The 17,894-nt window shown below is 36.3% G+C and overlaps 1 protein-coding gene across 1 annotated transcript in view; it reads right to left on the reverse strand.

The window, feature by feature from the left end:
• Nucleotides 1-17,894, reverse strand: part of LOC105453283 — a 101,305-nt gene that overhangs the window by 3,726 nt on the left and 79,685 nt on the right. The window contains exon 3 of the mRNA XM_011695089.1: nucleotides 8,042-8,051. Coding sequence (XP_011693391.1) covers nucleotides 8,042-8,051 — 10 coding nt within the window. The remainder of the gene's footprint in view (nucleotides 1-8,041; nucleotides 8,052-17,894) is intronic.

The raw sequence follows: 17,894 nt of genomic DNA on the forward strand, positions 1-17,894 counted from the left end.
TTATAAATCATGAATATCAATCTATGAACGTCGGATGTATTAAAGGGCACGCTCAAAAAAGATGGCTCAAACTTTCCAACATCGCAACGATAGATATATTCAAATAAAACACTAAGACTAGTTCTTTTTCTTTTTGGCTCCTTATGGATCTCTAGCCCACTAAAATAGGCTACAGTACCACCGACTTAAGTAAGACCGGTTAAAGCATGAAGAATGCACATTCGCATTCGGACGGTGGCTTTTCTCAAAGTAGAAAGCAAGGAAAGGGTAGCAGTTCGCGGTCCGCGACGTTGGTTGAAACGGCACGAAATAAACGTCGAGGGTGGAGAGAGGAAGAGCGAGAGAGAAAGAGATCGAGAACGAAAGAGCGAGAGAGAGAGAGAGAGAGAGAGAGAGAGAGAGAGAGCAACCAGCAGGTGCTTTGTTCGTCTCCGCGCAATTAACGAGGTGCAATCGAGTTGACGATAATAATTAGGGTCGCCTCGTGATAATGAATTACATACAATCCTTTATCGCGTAATTGCAGAGCTAAGAGTCATCGGTTGTGCGCGCATATTTGCACGTACACACATGGAACCCTGCAGTTATTCGAAGGGCCTTAGAAGTGCCGCCGATCGTTCTTTATGTCGTTTGTAATGGGACACTATTATCAGTACTTAGGACAAATTTCTCGGTGCAAGATTAATACGCCGCGTTAAATTATTCATGCCGCCGTTGGCCGCAATAAAATCACGAGTAATCACACATGCCAATACAGTTAGCGAAAGGAACACGATGAAAGATCACATTTGTCATGTAAACAAACTAGGTATAAATTTTGTACGTGATAAGATTTCATTTCGTTGATAACTTTAAACAATTTTGTTATACAAATTCTTTAATATTTCTTCGATATTTTGTTATAATTGTGATAAAATCGTGGTGTTTAGACCACTGAATCTCTTATGACAGTGTCTACTACATTTCTCTTTTTCAAAATAAATGTCTAATCTCATCCTAGGCAAAATGATCAAAGCTAACCGAAAGACATGGATATATTATGTCCGCAGCATCCGATCCCTGATTTTGGTAAAGATACCGCCAGAATTGTCTACGATATTCTAATCGCGCTACGGTATTATATCGTTATATATCAATGAAGAAGTGCGTTGCGCCTAATCCAATTAGCGAATTAATTGCGTTATTAAGTATCGATTCGAAGGTAGGGACGATTACACGCGCCGCGCCAATAATCGTAAATCACGGGATTGAATCTTTAATTTCGTTTATATACGTTGTAGTCACGCTACTTGCGATATTGCCGGATTTATATCACGTAGGAACGGTTCCGAGGCGTTAATAGCGTTAATTTTTATTACTAAGCGATCTTTCACCGCGGTGGAAGATCCCATACATTCCACGTGTGATTTCTAAAAGTCTGTTATAACTTTCTTGTTCGTCTTTTCGAGATTTGACACGCGTTGGTTATTTCAATAGCGAATCATAAATTATTGCGCATTTTTTACGTTCAAATAACAGTAAATAGTTTTTAATAATATAGAATATAATTCATTACGATGAATTAAAAATAACTATTTATTAAGTAGCAGCAGTGGCGACTCAAATAAGTTCATTAAATTTGACACTATAGATTTAACAGTGTAATATGTTATAATTCTGTATTGATATTTTTCATTATACATTAGAAATTTATTATATAGAAATTTGTCGATATTTCTGTTTATTTAGAATATAATTCATCGTAATGATGTTTAGTCACGATAGATGATTATGCCAATTTAGTATATAATCCGTCTCTTTGAAAGTCCTCTTGTGAAGTTAAAACGAGGCGCAAAATTATATACTGATCGTTCACCAAATATATACGAACGAGCGGATTTACGGGTTCTGTTCGTCCGGGGCTGTTCGTGGCTGCGCATTGGTCGTGGCTGGTTCGGGGGCCCCGGGTCACGGAGTATATTCTTGTTTCGACGATGTCAAGAAGCTGCGCTCGTAAAGCACGCGAAATACGACGTCGGTGTCTACCACGCGAGAAGACACATTACCGGAGGGGGAGAGCGCCAGTGGTTCTTTAGTGGCGCGGCGCGTCGGGTAATCTCCCGTCTGTCGAATTGTCTCTTTAACTTCGGCCGGCGGGTGGATTCTGACGAGTATCCCGCTGCGAGGTGTCGGAATTGGTATTCGCGTGTAACGTGCTAAAACGACTCCGAAGGATTAATTCGATATTGTTATTAAGGACTCGTATGTTAGTTTTGCACGTATATGTTTTGTCGCGTGGACGTGATGTATGTCCTGTCGCTGCAACAATATTGTATAAATTCTGCAGTTTTTCCTTTCCCGTGTATTTGGCATGCAAAGAAGTGAAATGATTAACATTTTTTTTTCATACATATTGAGATGATTTTCGAATAATGAATTTATTCATTAAAAATCGTCTGCTAAATTTATTACAAAATATATTTATCTATTTAAATAAATTATAATAATACAAGAAAATTGTAATAAATTGTACGATTATTAATTACGATATATCGGAGAATTACTTCACTTGAATCGTTTTTGTATATAACTGCCATAAATTCTATTAGACTTTTAATATATCTATCGGTTTCTGCCTATCAGTTTCATGAATATCATCATGATCGATCAGATCGAGATTCATAATTTCGTTCGTATGCAATAATTCTTATTGCCGTGACTTTTAGATAATAAGGTGAAAATTTGGGAGTTCTGGGGGTGAGAGTTACGGCCACGAGTGCTCTCAAGGCGTGTTCATTTCCGTAGGATTATTTAGAGGCATTCTTTCGAACGCCCACCGGTCACCCACGAGCCACCAATCGCCGCCGCCACGACAAGAGGAATCCCCGAGTTTGTCTCTTTGGCCCCAACGGGACGGGAATGGAACTCGAGAGAGTGAATCTCTCTCTCTCACCCTCTGTTCCTCCATCTTCTTCCTCCACGTTCTTCCACCTTCCGACACAGACCTATGCGCGGCGCATAAACAGCCGTCTATCATAATATTTGTGCTCGTGTCGGCGACTTGAATTATGTTGTAACGACCAGTCACGAGAAGAAGACGATCCGAAAGAAAGAAGTTACGTGTGTTCGTGTGTGAACGGTGGGCAAGGGGAAGCGAAGGGGAGGGGGAAAGCTTGTGGGTGCGCGCATGGGCCTGATGTACGACGAGGCCAGACGAGGACGAGCGCCGTGTCCGATTTTAACGAGAATACACCCAGATTGGATGCTGATAAAATATCGAACTTCATCCCGAACTGGACCCGCGATGGGCGGGGAAAAAAACGGCTCTCACGGATTAATCTTTCATCCCGATGAATCGAACGCGGAGACTTCGACAAGTCTGTGAATGCTGCCTGGGTCGCGTCATCATCATCATCATCCTGTTACGTTTATTTCAGTATTATGTAGAAATATGGAAATGTGTATTCAACATCTTGTTGAAACAGATTTTAATGGAATGAGCTTTGATCTGAATACTGATACGAAATGAATTTTGAGATTATCACCTGTTGATATGTATTTAACATGCATATCCGCGTTATTCGAGAGAATATTTTTTTGAAGAAAGAAAGTACCTGATTCGGGATATAATTTATGGATCCAGATGCATCTCGATTACAAGCATGTTACATGCGTGTTTTATGTGCGTAAAAACATAGCTGAAGATAGATACATTCGACTAAAACCTGCTGCCGGAGATATGGCTACGAAGATACAAGATACTTTTATTTATTACCTCTTATCTCATACCTATGTGTTTTTAACTTGACATTTAAAAATATTTCTATTTTATAACTACTCAGATGAGGTATTAACTCGCCGGTAAATTCTACTGGCGTTTCCACTGATAAAATTTGTTCAAATTACCAGCAGACATTCGTATCAATTAATAAGAACGGTAATAAATTTCTAAGTTTTATTCTTAAGTGGTTATTACATTATTCTTTTTCGCTTTAAAAGAATAATTATCCGTTTGTATGTTTATAAATATTTCGAAAATTTTTATCCAACTTTTATTTTTTGATATAATTATTATATTTTCGTTGTTAAGTGGAAACCTACACAAATATTTTCAAAAATTAATATTTCCTGCAAGTTTCAAATAGAATGACAAATTTCTATAAAACGGAAAGCGGTTCTTTCTCAGACATTTTGTAAGTCGTAAATTACACGAAGGCAGTGTGAAAACATCTCTATGTAACGGAGCACATGTTAATGAGACCCTTTGGGATATCTCTAGAATTTACGTGTCTACCGATGACACGACTGACTGACAGAGAGCGAGAAACATCAGTTTTCCATCGACCGATCGTCATGTGAAAGAAGCACATGTGCGCGCCGAAATCGTTAAAAAAAAAAAATAGAAGAGGCGCTTGCTTCGCGGCGAGAGGAAAACCCGAGAATCGACTCACCCCGGGATCAACGGAGTCCGGAGAGTCGCCCGGACTGTATTTATGTGCGACACCCTGTTTCTCGATAAGGCCGGCAGCTAATTAAACTTGAAAGCCGGCCGAGCTACAAGAAACACCCCCCCTGCTGTTGTTTGACGTTGCTCCACGTCTGAGAACAAGATCCGTGAATCGTTTTCGATGACCAACGCGAGATTCCAGACTGCGCGCGTGACACTATTGACTATATATGAATGCGATCGTCTTAAAACTTTTATTACGTAATTATCATACAAAGAATCCAGAACAGAACTATCTAAGAAACCTTGTCTTTAAATTCTCACGCTTGATAAAATTTCAAAAGCGGATTTTAAATATTACTGAAAACATTATAAGTTTATATAAAATTTAATTCTTTTGTTCGGATTTCTTTACAAAAATCATTGAGTACCAATCATATTTTTTATTTCGGGAAAGAAACGAATTTAACATGAAAATACTTATAATATAAAATCGAACGGTTTCATTGTAATAAAATATGAGAAATATTAAACCGAAAGGAGAAATTGAAGCTGCTTATCGATTTCGAACTCTACACGGAGAGAATTTTCTTTTAAAATTTACCCTGAAAATCATATTAATTGTGAGACAATATAGTATTTAGGTAAATTTTACTGTGCACTACAATAAATTTTACTTCGAAATCTTATTGTAGTGCACAGTAAAATTTGCCTAAATACTATATTGTCTCATAATTAACATGATTTGCAGGGTAAATTAAAAAAAAATTCTCTCCGTGTATTTTTCGTAGATTCACGCTATTATTGGCCGACACTTTATATTTTCTTATCGCCTTAGCAATGGCTTATTCCACTTTATCCCAAACTAAGCAGAACGGAGTTCCATCTTAATTCAAACAAACAGCGCATACTATGCTAAAGAGCGAAAATAACTCGACCGGCAAAGAGTTATATGCCGTTGTCTCGTATATCGAGTCCAATAGTTACGACTTCGGAAATAGTAGTCTGAAGATATTTCCGCAAATACTCTACATTTAGCTCACGTCATTTCGTATCTTCTTTTATTTCTCGCGGAAGCAACAAGTAAATTGAAGAAGACGCGTGAAATAAATTTCGCAAAAGGGTATATCTATATAAAGGGTATATCTATATAAAAAAAAATAAAAGATGGATTTTTATATAGACATTGTATTTTAGTAAACGTGACACATTTGCCTTCAACCTAACAAAGTACATATAATAAATATTACTTTATCGACACTTATCTTCAGACTTTCAGTTTTACGTGCGTTACGCGTCGCGCAGGAAAGAGGAGTAAACGCCAATCGGACACTAACAATAAAATTCAGAACAGGCGAGAACAAAACCTTCAGCGAGCTTTATCGCTATTTATTCGGCTCGTTCAGTTTTATTGAATCGTGAGTCGTCCGATCCCCGGTCCGATCGCGGGAAGAAAGAGGACTTGAGTTGCTCTCTCTCTCTCTCTCTCTCTGGATATTCACCGAGCCGCCATAACCGCTCCCGCTTATTTCCCGTGCTCGGCTCTCGCCTCGGCCGCGTGTTAATTTATATACGTCTTTCTATCTATCGCAAGATGGGTAAAGGTTGGTACGGAATCGCGTCTCATCAAGGGATACCCTACGGCAGCTCTACTTATCGATTGCGTGGGCGACCGGCTCGCCTCGTTACGCTCGTAACTCTGCCATTTTCTTCGCCACTTCGAGGTGGAGTTTCTCACACTTCGCGAGATCGAAAGGATAGGGACGAATTGACGAGCAGCGTCGAGAAAACGTCGAATCAATCGTGGAAATCATTACGACACTGAAAATCGGTACTAAAGTAATACTTTCACGGAATTTCCGTTAGCAGAAAGCCCGTTCGGACTGGGCGAACAAATTAAGCGTAAGACGTCTAGAACGTTATTTTTATATTTTTTGAATTCTTATTTTTGATCTTTTAATATCAAAAATAAATAAAGTGAACACTCTTGCGTAGAAACAATATTCCCTATAAATTATCAAATAATAATTTATGTATAATATGCCATAAATTTCTTATAAAAATTAAAATGATATTGCTCGTGTCGCAACGTCTTGCAACGAGATACACTTAACCCAATCGAGTGTCGTTAAAATAAAAGTAAATGAGACCGCTTGATGTTCGCACCTCCCTTTTTGTACCACCTCCAGGTATTATGAGGCCTTTCATGCGAATAGCCGGTTGAGACGAGCAGGAGGCCGCAGGGTGAACGAATTACGGGGCTTGCGGATTGGAAAATGGATATCTACAACCTCCGCGCAGTTAACACTCCATTTTCAGAATTTTGATACAACTGATGAAGTTTACCGGTTCTTCCTTAAAGAATTCTAAAGTTTTTGATTTATTTTGAAAAGAATTTTGACGATTAAATGTGAAAAATAGAAGTCTGAAAATCTAGTATCAACTATACACGCTTTTATTATACGAAAATTATATAAGAAACAATTTTTTTCAATCAAAATTGATTTAAGCGGTGATATTCAATAAAATTCATTAAAATTTTTGAAACATTGTAGATTCTTATAAGATTTTAGATTCTTATAAGATTTCCGAAAATAAATTCCAATTCAAAAGACTTTAGAAAATTTCTGACTGAAAAATTTGTCAAAACTTATTTTATTATCGATTAATTGTCAGAGTTCTTTTTATTATAATAATAAGTTCCTTTAAAAATTAGCAAATAAAAAAGTTAATTTTTGTTTTTTAAAATGTGAAATAATACGATAGTGTTGTGCAACTGGTTAGTGTTCAATGGTCTTTCTTAAATGCAATGCAGTCCCACAATATTCTCGAATAAATGTATAGCAGAGAATCGCCGTATTCCGCCTTGCGATTGACTGGAGGGTGGATCGAATGGAGGGAAATGGTTGTTCAATACCAGCAACCTCGTGCCGGATGTTGTGCATTGATTTGCATTGGTTGCGTGGGAATGACGGTATAATCCGATTTAAAATCACGCGGCAGGTTACTTTATGACATCGATAAGCATCTCTCGGCTCATAGCGGGACCATGATTTCAAAGTGATGCTGCAGGAAGTAGGCGGCAGAATCTCAGGTCAAGCGCGTTATTTCATACGGAAGCTTCGCAAATATGTTTCACATGTTTTAAATATTGAAAATCAACTGATCTCTTTTCACGTATAAAGTTTGATATTTTTAATTTCAGACTATAACTAATTTCAGAATAATAATCGTTTTAATTTCAGACTATAACTAATTTCAGAATAATAATCGTTTTAATTTCAGACTGTAACTAATTTCAGAATAATAATCGTTATAATTGTGGATTATGATTATGACATTTCTTTTCATTCTGCCTATTTTATTTTCTTTTCCTAAAATGTGCGCATATTTTTGCACATTGCGAGAGAAAATCGCATTGCACTTCTTGCAATAATTATAATTCCTAGTTCAAGGGCTACCGGTATGATTAAAGAGGTCACTGAAAGCGTGATCCGACATCTCGAATAATCACCCGCACGTGTAACTAAACTCCCAGTTAAGCATTATACAACCCAATCTCCGCGGCCATCTCTTCGCTACGCGATTTCCATACCACCTCCGATTTCCATTCGCCGAGATCCGCCTTTGAAGCTGCAGCGGCGAGAAGGGCCTCGAATTCCACGGGGTACAAATTAAGTGTTTAAGATAATTAGCCGAAGCCCGCGTTTCTCGTGGAAATCGGCCGTAACCTCGTGAGTAACCGATACTCATCTCGATATGCGATGTTCTTTCTAAGAATTTTCTTAATCGTATTTACGGGGTCCTCGATTTACATATACAAATGCTTAGATCAAAGCCGATCAATCCGCTGTTTTGAATAGGCCAAATTATTAACAACTTCAAATGAAATACATGTATCTTTCAAAAAATTAAATAATTTCATAAAATTAAATATAATATAATTGGTACAAATAAATGTATGAAATGATATCATTAATGATTAATTTTATATAACATTATTGTTCGTAAAGCTCACTTTAGAGTTTTTAAGTGCGTTTGCGCGCGTGCGGAAATAATGGATGTGCTTGCGAGCGAGCAATAATTCGCTTTTGTTTTTGATGCATGAGCGTTCGCAAGGAAGAAGACCGGCGCTAGCGCGCTCTCGAAGAAGAAGAATGTAATAACTAATAAGTATAGTATTGTATATGGCGGCAATAAAGCAACACGCGAGTGGCATGGTTCTTAGCAATTTTCTAAAAGTGGAATCCTGCGAATCATTTCAGTATCCCAAACAAACATATAGATTACATTAATGAATTAAAAATCAAAGAATTTCTTGTAACAAAAGCAATCATATACTAGCGCCCGCGATGATGTCGCGTGTCATATCAACTGGTTACTAGACTTTAATCCAAGTACTTTTAGACTTTCGCGCGCACACATAATACGAATTGCCCTGTGGTTATTTCCAACTGTCCGTTTGCTTAAACAATAACCATCAAGCTCGGGCAGCTGTCTTCGCGGTGAAACGAAGCGTGACCAATCCCCCCGGCGAAGTAATGCACTTATCGCTTGTAACTCTTCGTCGATTGCAATACATGTGTACAGTGAAGTACGTGAAAACTATATTTCTTGACAAGTAAATTTTAAACAGATTGAATCGATTAAGTTTTATCGTTATTATTGAAATAATTGAATCAAGCAAAAAAAAGTAGAAATAAGCAGAATCTGCAAGGTGTAGGTTTAAAAAATGCTACATGCTTTTATAATCTTTTCTTTTCAGTCGGTATAAGTATTATAACGCATTTAACAAGATTATTTGCTCTCTTTTGCAGATCATCGTTTCCAACGCATCGTATACACCAAGGCGCGGTAACCGCCGAGGGTCAACACTTTTTATTAGTTGCCGGATCTCCAAACACCGTAAGTTGCTAAGCTTTATGCAACGATTATGCATAAATTCGGAAAGATCTTATCAACAGGAATGCGAGATAATCAGCGGGCCAATTTACCGCGTCAATTTTCGTACGGTATAATTTAGCGTAACGCAATTCCCTCTGCGGATATGAAAATCAATCATAACTCAATTGAGGTAATCGGGTCACAATTTTCCTTTTAGGAATTCTTTTATAAAACTGAATAAACAAGAAATTTTTGTCATTCATTTTTAGGAAAAACATTAATTCATACTTACTACTTTTATTTATGGAGTAAATATATTGAATGTTCCAAAAAAATCTATATATACAAGATATATAGTTAATAGTTTAACAAATTAATACGTGCATTATTATTTGAACGAAAATCTGTTTCACTTTTTTGTGAAAATGTCTAAAAATCAATCGGTTTTTCATCGACCATTTTTTAATTTATAAACACAAAAACGAAGAAAGAAAGAGGAAAGTGCTTTGTCGTGATTACGCGAAGATTTATCGTGATCAATCATGTGAATGCATTACTTTGAACTCGTCGAAAAAGAACTTGAGACATTTAACGAGACGCGGCAATCTTCATTCGGAAGCTAATTTCTTGTTTCATTTCTTTATCCTTTATCATAATTTTGCAAATGGACAGAAGTAACAGCGCGAATACTGCTGCTAATGTTGACTTAATTATGCGTTTTTTATCACTTTCATTTTAGTGTTTTTCTCATTGCACCTCGTTGCGAGACGAATTTATTTCTTCCCGCGCGCATGTTGTGTACGATGAAATGCGCGAGATAACTTTACGTCGCGAGGTACTTAACGCAAAAATTTCATCCTGTTTATTAGCAAGAAGCTGAGACATTGCAATTCTTCACGCGACATGTAAAGCGCACCGCGGATTTATTTGCTCGGCACCGCACTTCTTCTTTCCTTCACTATGTAACGACGAGTTTATTGAGACGTTGTAATTGATGGTTAGATCGTTAACATAATGAATTTGATATCTTTTTAGTTTTACATTGGCATGAAACTCGTTTATCTTTCCTATTATGTATGCATTAATTTTTCTGATAATTAGTTTAAATACTTACACGGAAAGAACAATTTTGTTGGATCCAGATTTGAAAATAATTTTTGTTTATTAATCAAAATAATTTTATTGAAAAGTCACAATAATTGTTAAAATATCAAAACGTTTTATAGCAATTATGCTTATAATTTTTAATTTTCCAATCAATTATTTTGATAATTAAACAAGAATTATTTTCAGATCTGTATTTAGTAAAATTTTTAGACCTTTCAACAAAATCGTTCCTTCCGTGTACGTAATTTACCTTCCTTGTTTTTTTTTTTACAAACAAAAAGAAAATTTAAGTAATTATAACGCAAATATGAAGAAAAAAGATTTAAGAAATTTTTCTAAATAATAATTATAAGCACAACAAAAATCGTGAATAAATATAAATTAGATAATAGATAATAATTAGATAATAAACCCGAAGGTATTTTTTAAGTATCTTTTCTTCGTCTGAAATTAATTCCAATGAGGGCATATCAAACATCCTGATACCTGCATATTGCAATGACAATCTATGAACTCACTACTTTTTTGATAATTATGGACCAATTTCTCGGCAACACAAATGCAAGCTCGCAAACGTTCTCTATTCTCGGAAAATCACGAGAAGGGAGTACGTCCTTTTTCCCCTAATGATACGTCGCATTGACTCGTACTTGCCCGCCTATTTGCCATAACCATTTTCCACGGAAGAATTTAAAAAGAAAAAGCAAGCATTCAAAGTGGCGGGTATCGGATAGTCACTATCTTTACTGTATTACTGTAAAATCGTTTAAGTACTAGCCATTTTACAAAACATCTCAGAGCTTCGAAAAATACAATTACTTCTGCACGTTTCTCAATTTTTCCTTCGACGCTTTTTCGCTGTTCGAGACTACTGAATCTGATAATCGGTAATCGGAGAAACATAATGCGCGTTTATTATTTCAAGTAATTATACACAGATTGTATAGAAAGCAAAAATGAAATAAATTCACATTTTATCTTAAATACGAAAAATAAATCGGAATAAATCTTAAATACGAAAAATAAATAAAATTTTTAAATGAGCTTATAAATCATCGATTTATCTCTTCTATTCTTACATTGTGGGGTCTTCAATTATTTTTCTAGAAATTTATTTTAGATTCACTTAGCAATAAGGGAAATAAATTTATACAATTATATGGCTAAAACGAATGCTAATTTTGCACATACAATGGATATGTATGCGTATACGTGCCGATTTGGCCGACAAATTCGCGACGAATATCTATTTGGTCTTAGCAATCACAGTTGGTTTATGCTATTCGCGAAAACTGGTTTAAGTGAATCTTGAATGCTATTATACCCATTACGCATTTCATTCGTGCGAGTAATGGGCCGGCAGTCGTGCATTTCCGTACATCGCATTCTGAAAAGTCCACGAGCTCTACAATCATCGCGAGAGTAACAGTCAATAATAACTAGCGGATATCTCGTCTTAGTAGCATTTCATAATTCTTATATACGAGATATGCTTATTACTGGCGAGCTGTCTTCGATATATGTATCTGCTTGTTCGCGCGGAGCATCTCCAGCAGCTAGTTTCCGTCACGTGACAATACACATTTATGTTCTATATTATAATTGTCAGAACTTTAGCCTAGCCCGCGTAAAAATATACGCAAATAGAAAATAATTTAACTTATAACTATGACTGTTTTAGTAATATTCGCCAATGATTCCTATCAATTTAAAGTCAATTTTGCTTTAAGAATTGAATTTGATATTACTATTTCTTTTTTGTTTCTTTTAAATTTGAATTATATTAAATAACACTTGTTGTAAATACATCTTATTTTGTTAAGCCAAATTAAAGTCGAAGCAGTTAATAAAAAATTAATAAATTTTATCTGATTGAATTTCTGAAGCTCAATTCATCACAATTGTTTAATTTCATTTATCGCTTAGAACTGAGGAACTATCAACATCGCAGATGTCGATGATAAGGAATTCACATAGACATGCATTTTTTCCAGAGAGAAATTATGTATTCAATTACGTAGCTTTCTCAGTCCTAAAAAATATAAAAAGAAAATCTTATTGAAACGCAATAAACTATGAAAATCAATTATCGAATGATGAAGAGTCTCAAATCTCGGAAAGAGATCGACATCGAGAGGGAAATTGCAGTTGCATCAATCGTGAACGCGATATTTTTCTTCGCAATGCGCAACGTGTGCATCCCTACGAGTGCAAACGTTTAGTGCAATTATAAGTGTCAAATCGTTTATTGGCCGCGCCTAATAATTTCCGGTGTCTACGGGAGAACAGTTTCGATAAGATCACTCCAAATCGAAGCGGCCCCGTCGTCGTGCCTCTCGCATTATCAAGCGATCTTCCGGAGATCCGCAGGGGCGATGCGAGGACGACTCTGCACATGCAAAGTGCAGCAAGCTGTAAACCTGCTCTTATGCAGAAAAAAAAGAGATCGACTGCTTCGCGAGGGGCGCGATAGCGATGTGGCCATTATTAATCATTTCCTTGATTATTTCAGCATGGAAATAGATAGATTGCCGGATTACGATAAGAAAGTTACAGTCGTAAAATATTCTAAATAACTACTTTCATTTAGAGTCGTGCGTTATTTCAGAATTTTCGTCTTACTCTGTATCATTTTTTTTTTTTTTTTACATAGTATTAATATTTTCCGTAGATTCGCAAATCAGGCTTTATTGACGTTAAAAATCGACTACTGTTTTTTTTTAGGACGACTCTGCACATGCAAAGTGCAAGCTGTAAACCTGCTCTTACGCAGAAAAAAAGAGATCGACTGCTTCGCGAGAGGCGCGATGGCAATGTGGCCATTATTAATCATTTCTATATATTTCCTTGATTATTTCACATAGAAATAGATACATTGCCGGATTACGATAAAAAAGTCACAGTCGTAAAATATTATAAATAACTACTACATTTAAAGCCGTGCAGAATTTTTGTCTTATTCCGTATCACTTTTTTTTTTACATAGTATTAATATTTCCCGTAGATTTGCAAATCAGGCTTCATTGACGTTAAAAATCGACTAGTATTTTTTTTTTTTTAGGACGACTGCACATGCAAAGTGCAAGCTGTAAATCTGCTCTTACGCAGAAAAAAAGAGATCGACTGCTTCGCGAGAGGCGCGATGGCAATGTGGCCATTATTAATCATTTCTATATATTTCCTTGATTATTTCACATAGAAATAGATACATTGCCGGATAAAAAAGTCACAGTCGTAAAATATTATAAATAATTACTTTCATTTAAAGTCGTGCAGAATTTTCGTCTTATTCTGTATTACTTTTTTTTTACGTAGTATTAATATTTTCCGTAGATTCGCAAATTAGGCTTTATTGACGTTAAAAATCGACTAGTGTTTTTTTTTAGGACGACTCTGCACATGCAAAGTGCAAGCTGTAAACCTGCTCTTATACGCAGAAAAAAAGAGATCGACTGCTTCGCGAGAGGCGCGATGGCAATGTGGCCATTATTAATCATTTCTATATATTTCCTTGGTTATTTCACATAGAAATAGATGCATTGCCGGATTACGATAAAAAAGTCACAGTCGTAAAATATTATAAATAACTACTACATTTAAAGTCGTGCAGAATTTTTGTCTTATTCTGTATCACTTTTTTTTTACATAGTATTAATATTTTCCGTAGATTCGCAAATCAGGCTTTATTGACGTTAAAAATCGACTAGTGTTTTTTTTTTGCAAATTTAATATGATGTTACAAGCAATCGGAGGGTATTTCTTATATGCTCGATGTATAAAAGTAAAGATTATCCCATGTCGTCCGGCTTGCGAAGAGCGTGCGAACGGCGGTAAAGACGAAGAATACGCGATAACAAGGCAGATATTTAACGTTCCGAGCACGTGGAATGGCGCCTCTCGTTGTGATTGCGCCATCAAAGGTACCGACCTTACGTCCATCTAGATTGGGATTTTCGGGATCGGCCGGCCGCGCGAAAGGGGGAGGAGTACCCGCCGCAAGAGAGTTCGTTTAACTTTCAAATTGACCCCGATTTAAGCCGCAAAAAGACGTCGACGGTGTAGGGTAGACACGGACTCCTCAGCGGATCCAATTTGCCGCGGTGAGGTGTGAAACGGTGCGTCGGCCGTTTAGGCCCTTAGAGGAAGGAAAAGATGGGGGCCCGTAAGTTGCCTTGAGGATTTGCGCCGGCCATGTCGAAATTATTCATAAGGATGAAATTTGTACGAGAGACAGAACGGATCTCCGTTCTGTTTCTCGTACCCTCTTAATAAAAAGCCATTGTGATTGATAAATCTCATCCTATCAAATTCCATGCAATCATTTTGATTTTTTATAACGCGCTTATAAAATGGTTTCAAACTCCTATAGTGTTTTATTTAATATAAATAGTGATTGAATATCTAGTGCAATAAATAATACAAAAAAATTTCGCCTCTTAATTTATGTTTTTAAGATTTATTTTCCGATTCTAATAATTTGTCTTTTAACTCATCACATAGATAAGTAATGTTAAATAATTATCATTTGTGATGTCAATGCTATCATCGCTTCCGAAATAAATAAAAGTAAGAACGAGCATGAATTCGAAAAGTATAAGATAAAACGCAAGCAATTTTTTGAGCTTGGATTTATATAATAATCTTCTGATTATTATGGACACCGTTTCCAGTAAATTGCACATTTCCCGTAATTTGAAACGACATAGCGATAACTCTGTGAAAATGTAAAATATTTCTCCATTGCAACACTCGTATTTTATGCAATGAATTATTCGCTAGATCAAGTAATTATCGGAAGCGGTATAGTTTTATAAGAATATTAACTTAACCAATACTTATCAAGCTCGGACAATCGAAACTTTAAGATTGTTCTCGTCAAATAAATTCAAACGTATATTCCTTCATTAATTGCATTAGGTATTGGATTCAATCGCTACGCACACGTGTTGCTATTTCGAGTAAAAAATCGATAAGCCCATTAATAACGAGTATAAAATATAGCGATCTCAAGATCTTTGCGGCGTCATAATACACATAATAAATACACCCCGCATCGTGTATATTATGTGCAACCACGTAGCAGAAACTGTACGAGAACTTGATTGCAATCAGGTAGAAGTGCAATGCGCTCTTTGAAATCTACTTCGTGGATCATCTTGTCCGCGGCCAATCAAGTGCAATTATTAATGTTCCTGATAATACCGAGAGTAGTGAAAAATGCTTCTTCGATCAGCGACCGTCAGCACGCAATTGCATTACGTACGTTATTTTGCAATTTTTAGGTGCAATTCACTTTTTCGTTTTGCCAGCTACTTTGTAAAAATCGATTAATGGACTCGCTATTAAAGAACTTAATATCCGCCTATAGAAATGAGAAAAAATGATATTATTTTGCCGTCTTTTGATTTCTTTTTGCTAAGAAAAATACTGAATCATCAATAGTTTTAAATCACAAGCAATTGGCGATTAAGTAATTGAGCTTCAGGAATCCAAATGGATTACGGATATTTTATCTTTTAAATAAATTTTAAGTTGCTCTTATTTTTATATAAACAGATATTTAATTCAATGTTCAGTTATCAATATATTTGATATCTTATGTAAAAAAAAAATTATCAGAACAGCTAACATATAATTGTAATATATAGAAAGCCGATTACTTTTATTACTCGAGAAGTTTCTCGCAAATTTATAGTCAATTAATGTTGATAAAGGAAATACGTGAAAATTTATAGAGATTTAGAGCTTATATTATGCTGATCACTAAATAGTAGCGAATACGTAAAACCGACTATCAGGATTTCTCCAAGTCGTCAATGTGCTTTTTATTGCACACATAAAGAAATAAAACGACCTAACGATCAACGTGAATCTTTAAACGTGTGTCGATTAGTACACCGGAATCGGTATTCCAGAAATCCTGGACGATCTTTGCCGCGGCAATATTGGAGAATTTATTCGTCCGTCGAATCATTATGCGGCAACCGAACGAACGAGTTCGGTCGGAGCGAGCACGTGTACAGCAACGACGACAATGACGACAACGTCCGCGTCGCCGTCGCAGTGATGTGCAACCGCGTGCTCGAACGGCCTTCGGATCTATTCTCGACCTAACGTAATATCTGCTCCGCGCGCGGGGCACTTCCTCCGCGTGTTCCGAGTGGTCCATTTGCATCTGGTAGGCCAGGTAGACCGATAATCAGACGGCCGACTGGCCGGCCGGCCGGCTTTCTCGGGCTGCCCTTCGTGCTTCACGCTTCCGATTAACCGCCGAGTGTTTCGCATTCCGCGGGTAGCTTCTTCTGCCGCTTCGTCCGCGAACGACGACAAAGCGGCGCGCGGCGGCCGCGGCGGTTCTCAAACCGCGCATCCCGTTGCTCTGATTTTAATATCGGTGTGCATACTTACTCCGACGTGGACAGATAATATTTATGGATACGCGCGCGGAAAATGCCAGCTTATCATGCTCCGTTTTTTGTCTCTCTTTGCGCAGACAGTTACTTGTGTCTTAATCGCGACGCACGGACATTTATATACGCTTTTATTAATCTATACTGACTTTTCGCTAATGAAAGATATCTTGAATCTACCGTTTTTCTAGCTTAAGCGTATTTTTTTTTATCTATGTCATGTTAAGTCGATTCTTTTTTAATAAATATTTCGCGAAAAATTACATACATTTAACAATACATAATAAGTGGCATTAATTTTAACTGAAAATTAGTTTAAGCATAATGTACATAATAGAATTGGCTCGTATTTTATAAGAGTAAAATAGGAATTAGAAAAAAATAAAGATCAATAAAACGAGCAAAGATATATGATGACTCATATTTCTACAATGTTTGCGGCAACCATCGTGTACCACGATTTTATACAAAAATATATAAAAATAACCCAGATTGAAAATGTTGCAATAATTATACAATTTTATTCGATAATATTAAAGGCGTAAAATTATAATGTAATTATATCTTTGTGTCCGAATTATTTTTATATATTTTTGCGTGGTGCAAAATTGTGTGGTGCACGATGGTTGTCGCAAACCATTGTAAAAATACGAGTACGCTTTACATTGCAAACGGCTATATACTGTCGTTTATACCTAGAAGTTTTTAAATTTAGATGAGTTAACTGACGATGATAAGTGTAGATATTTACTATTCTTACATCTGACATTACTGAAGCGTTGAAACTACCGTGCTGAAGAAAAAAAAACAACAATAACGTTAATCCTGTCACAGTGATAGAAGTACCTGATCTTCAGCGACATTGTCGAGCGTTGGTACAATGATGAATAGCAAAATGGTGATAAATCGTTCAAACTGCAATTAGAATTACTTATTAAATCGCTTAAGATAAATAGCCGACGAAGGGAAATTCCTCCGTCAACCTTTTCGGAATATCAAAATTATTATCAGCGAAAAATAATCAAACATATAAAGATCATTTTCTGTTGACGATAAAAAAAATCGCT

The sequence above is a fragment of the Wasmannia auropunctata genome, unplaced genomic scaffold, assembly GCF_000956235.1.
Source record: "Wasmannia auropunctata unplaced genomic scaffold, wasmannia.A_1.0 LD336000.1, whole genome shotgun sequence".
Classification (NCBI taxonomy): Eukaryota; Metazoa; Arthropoda; class Insecta; order Hymenoptera; family Formicidae; genus Wasmannia; species Wasmannia auropunctata.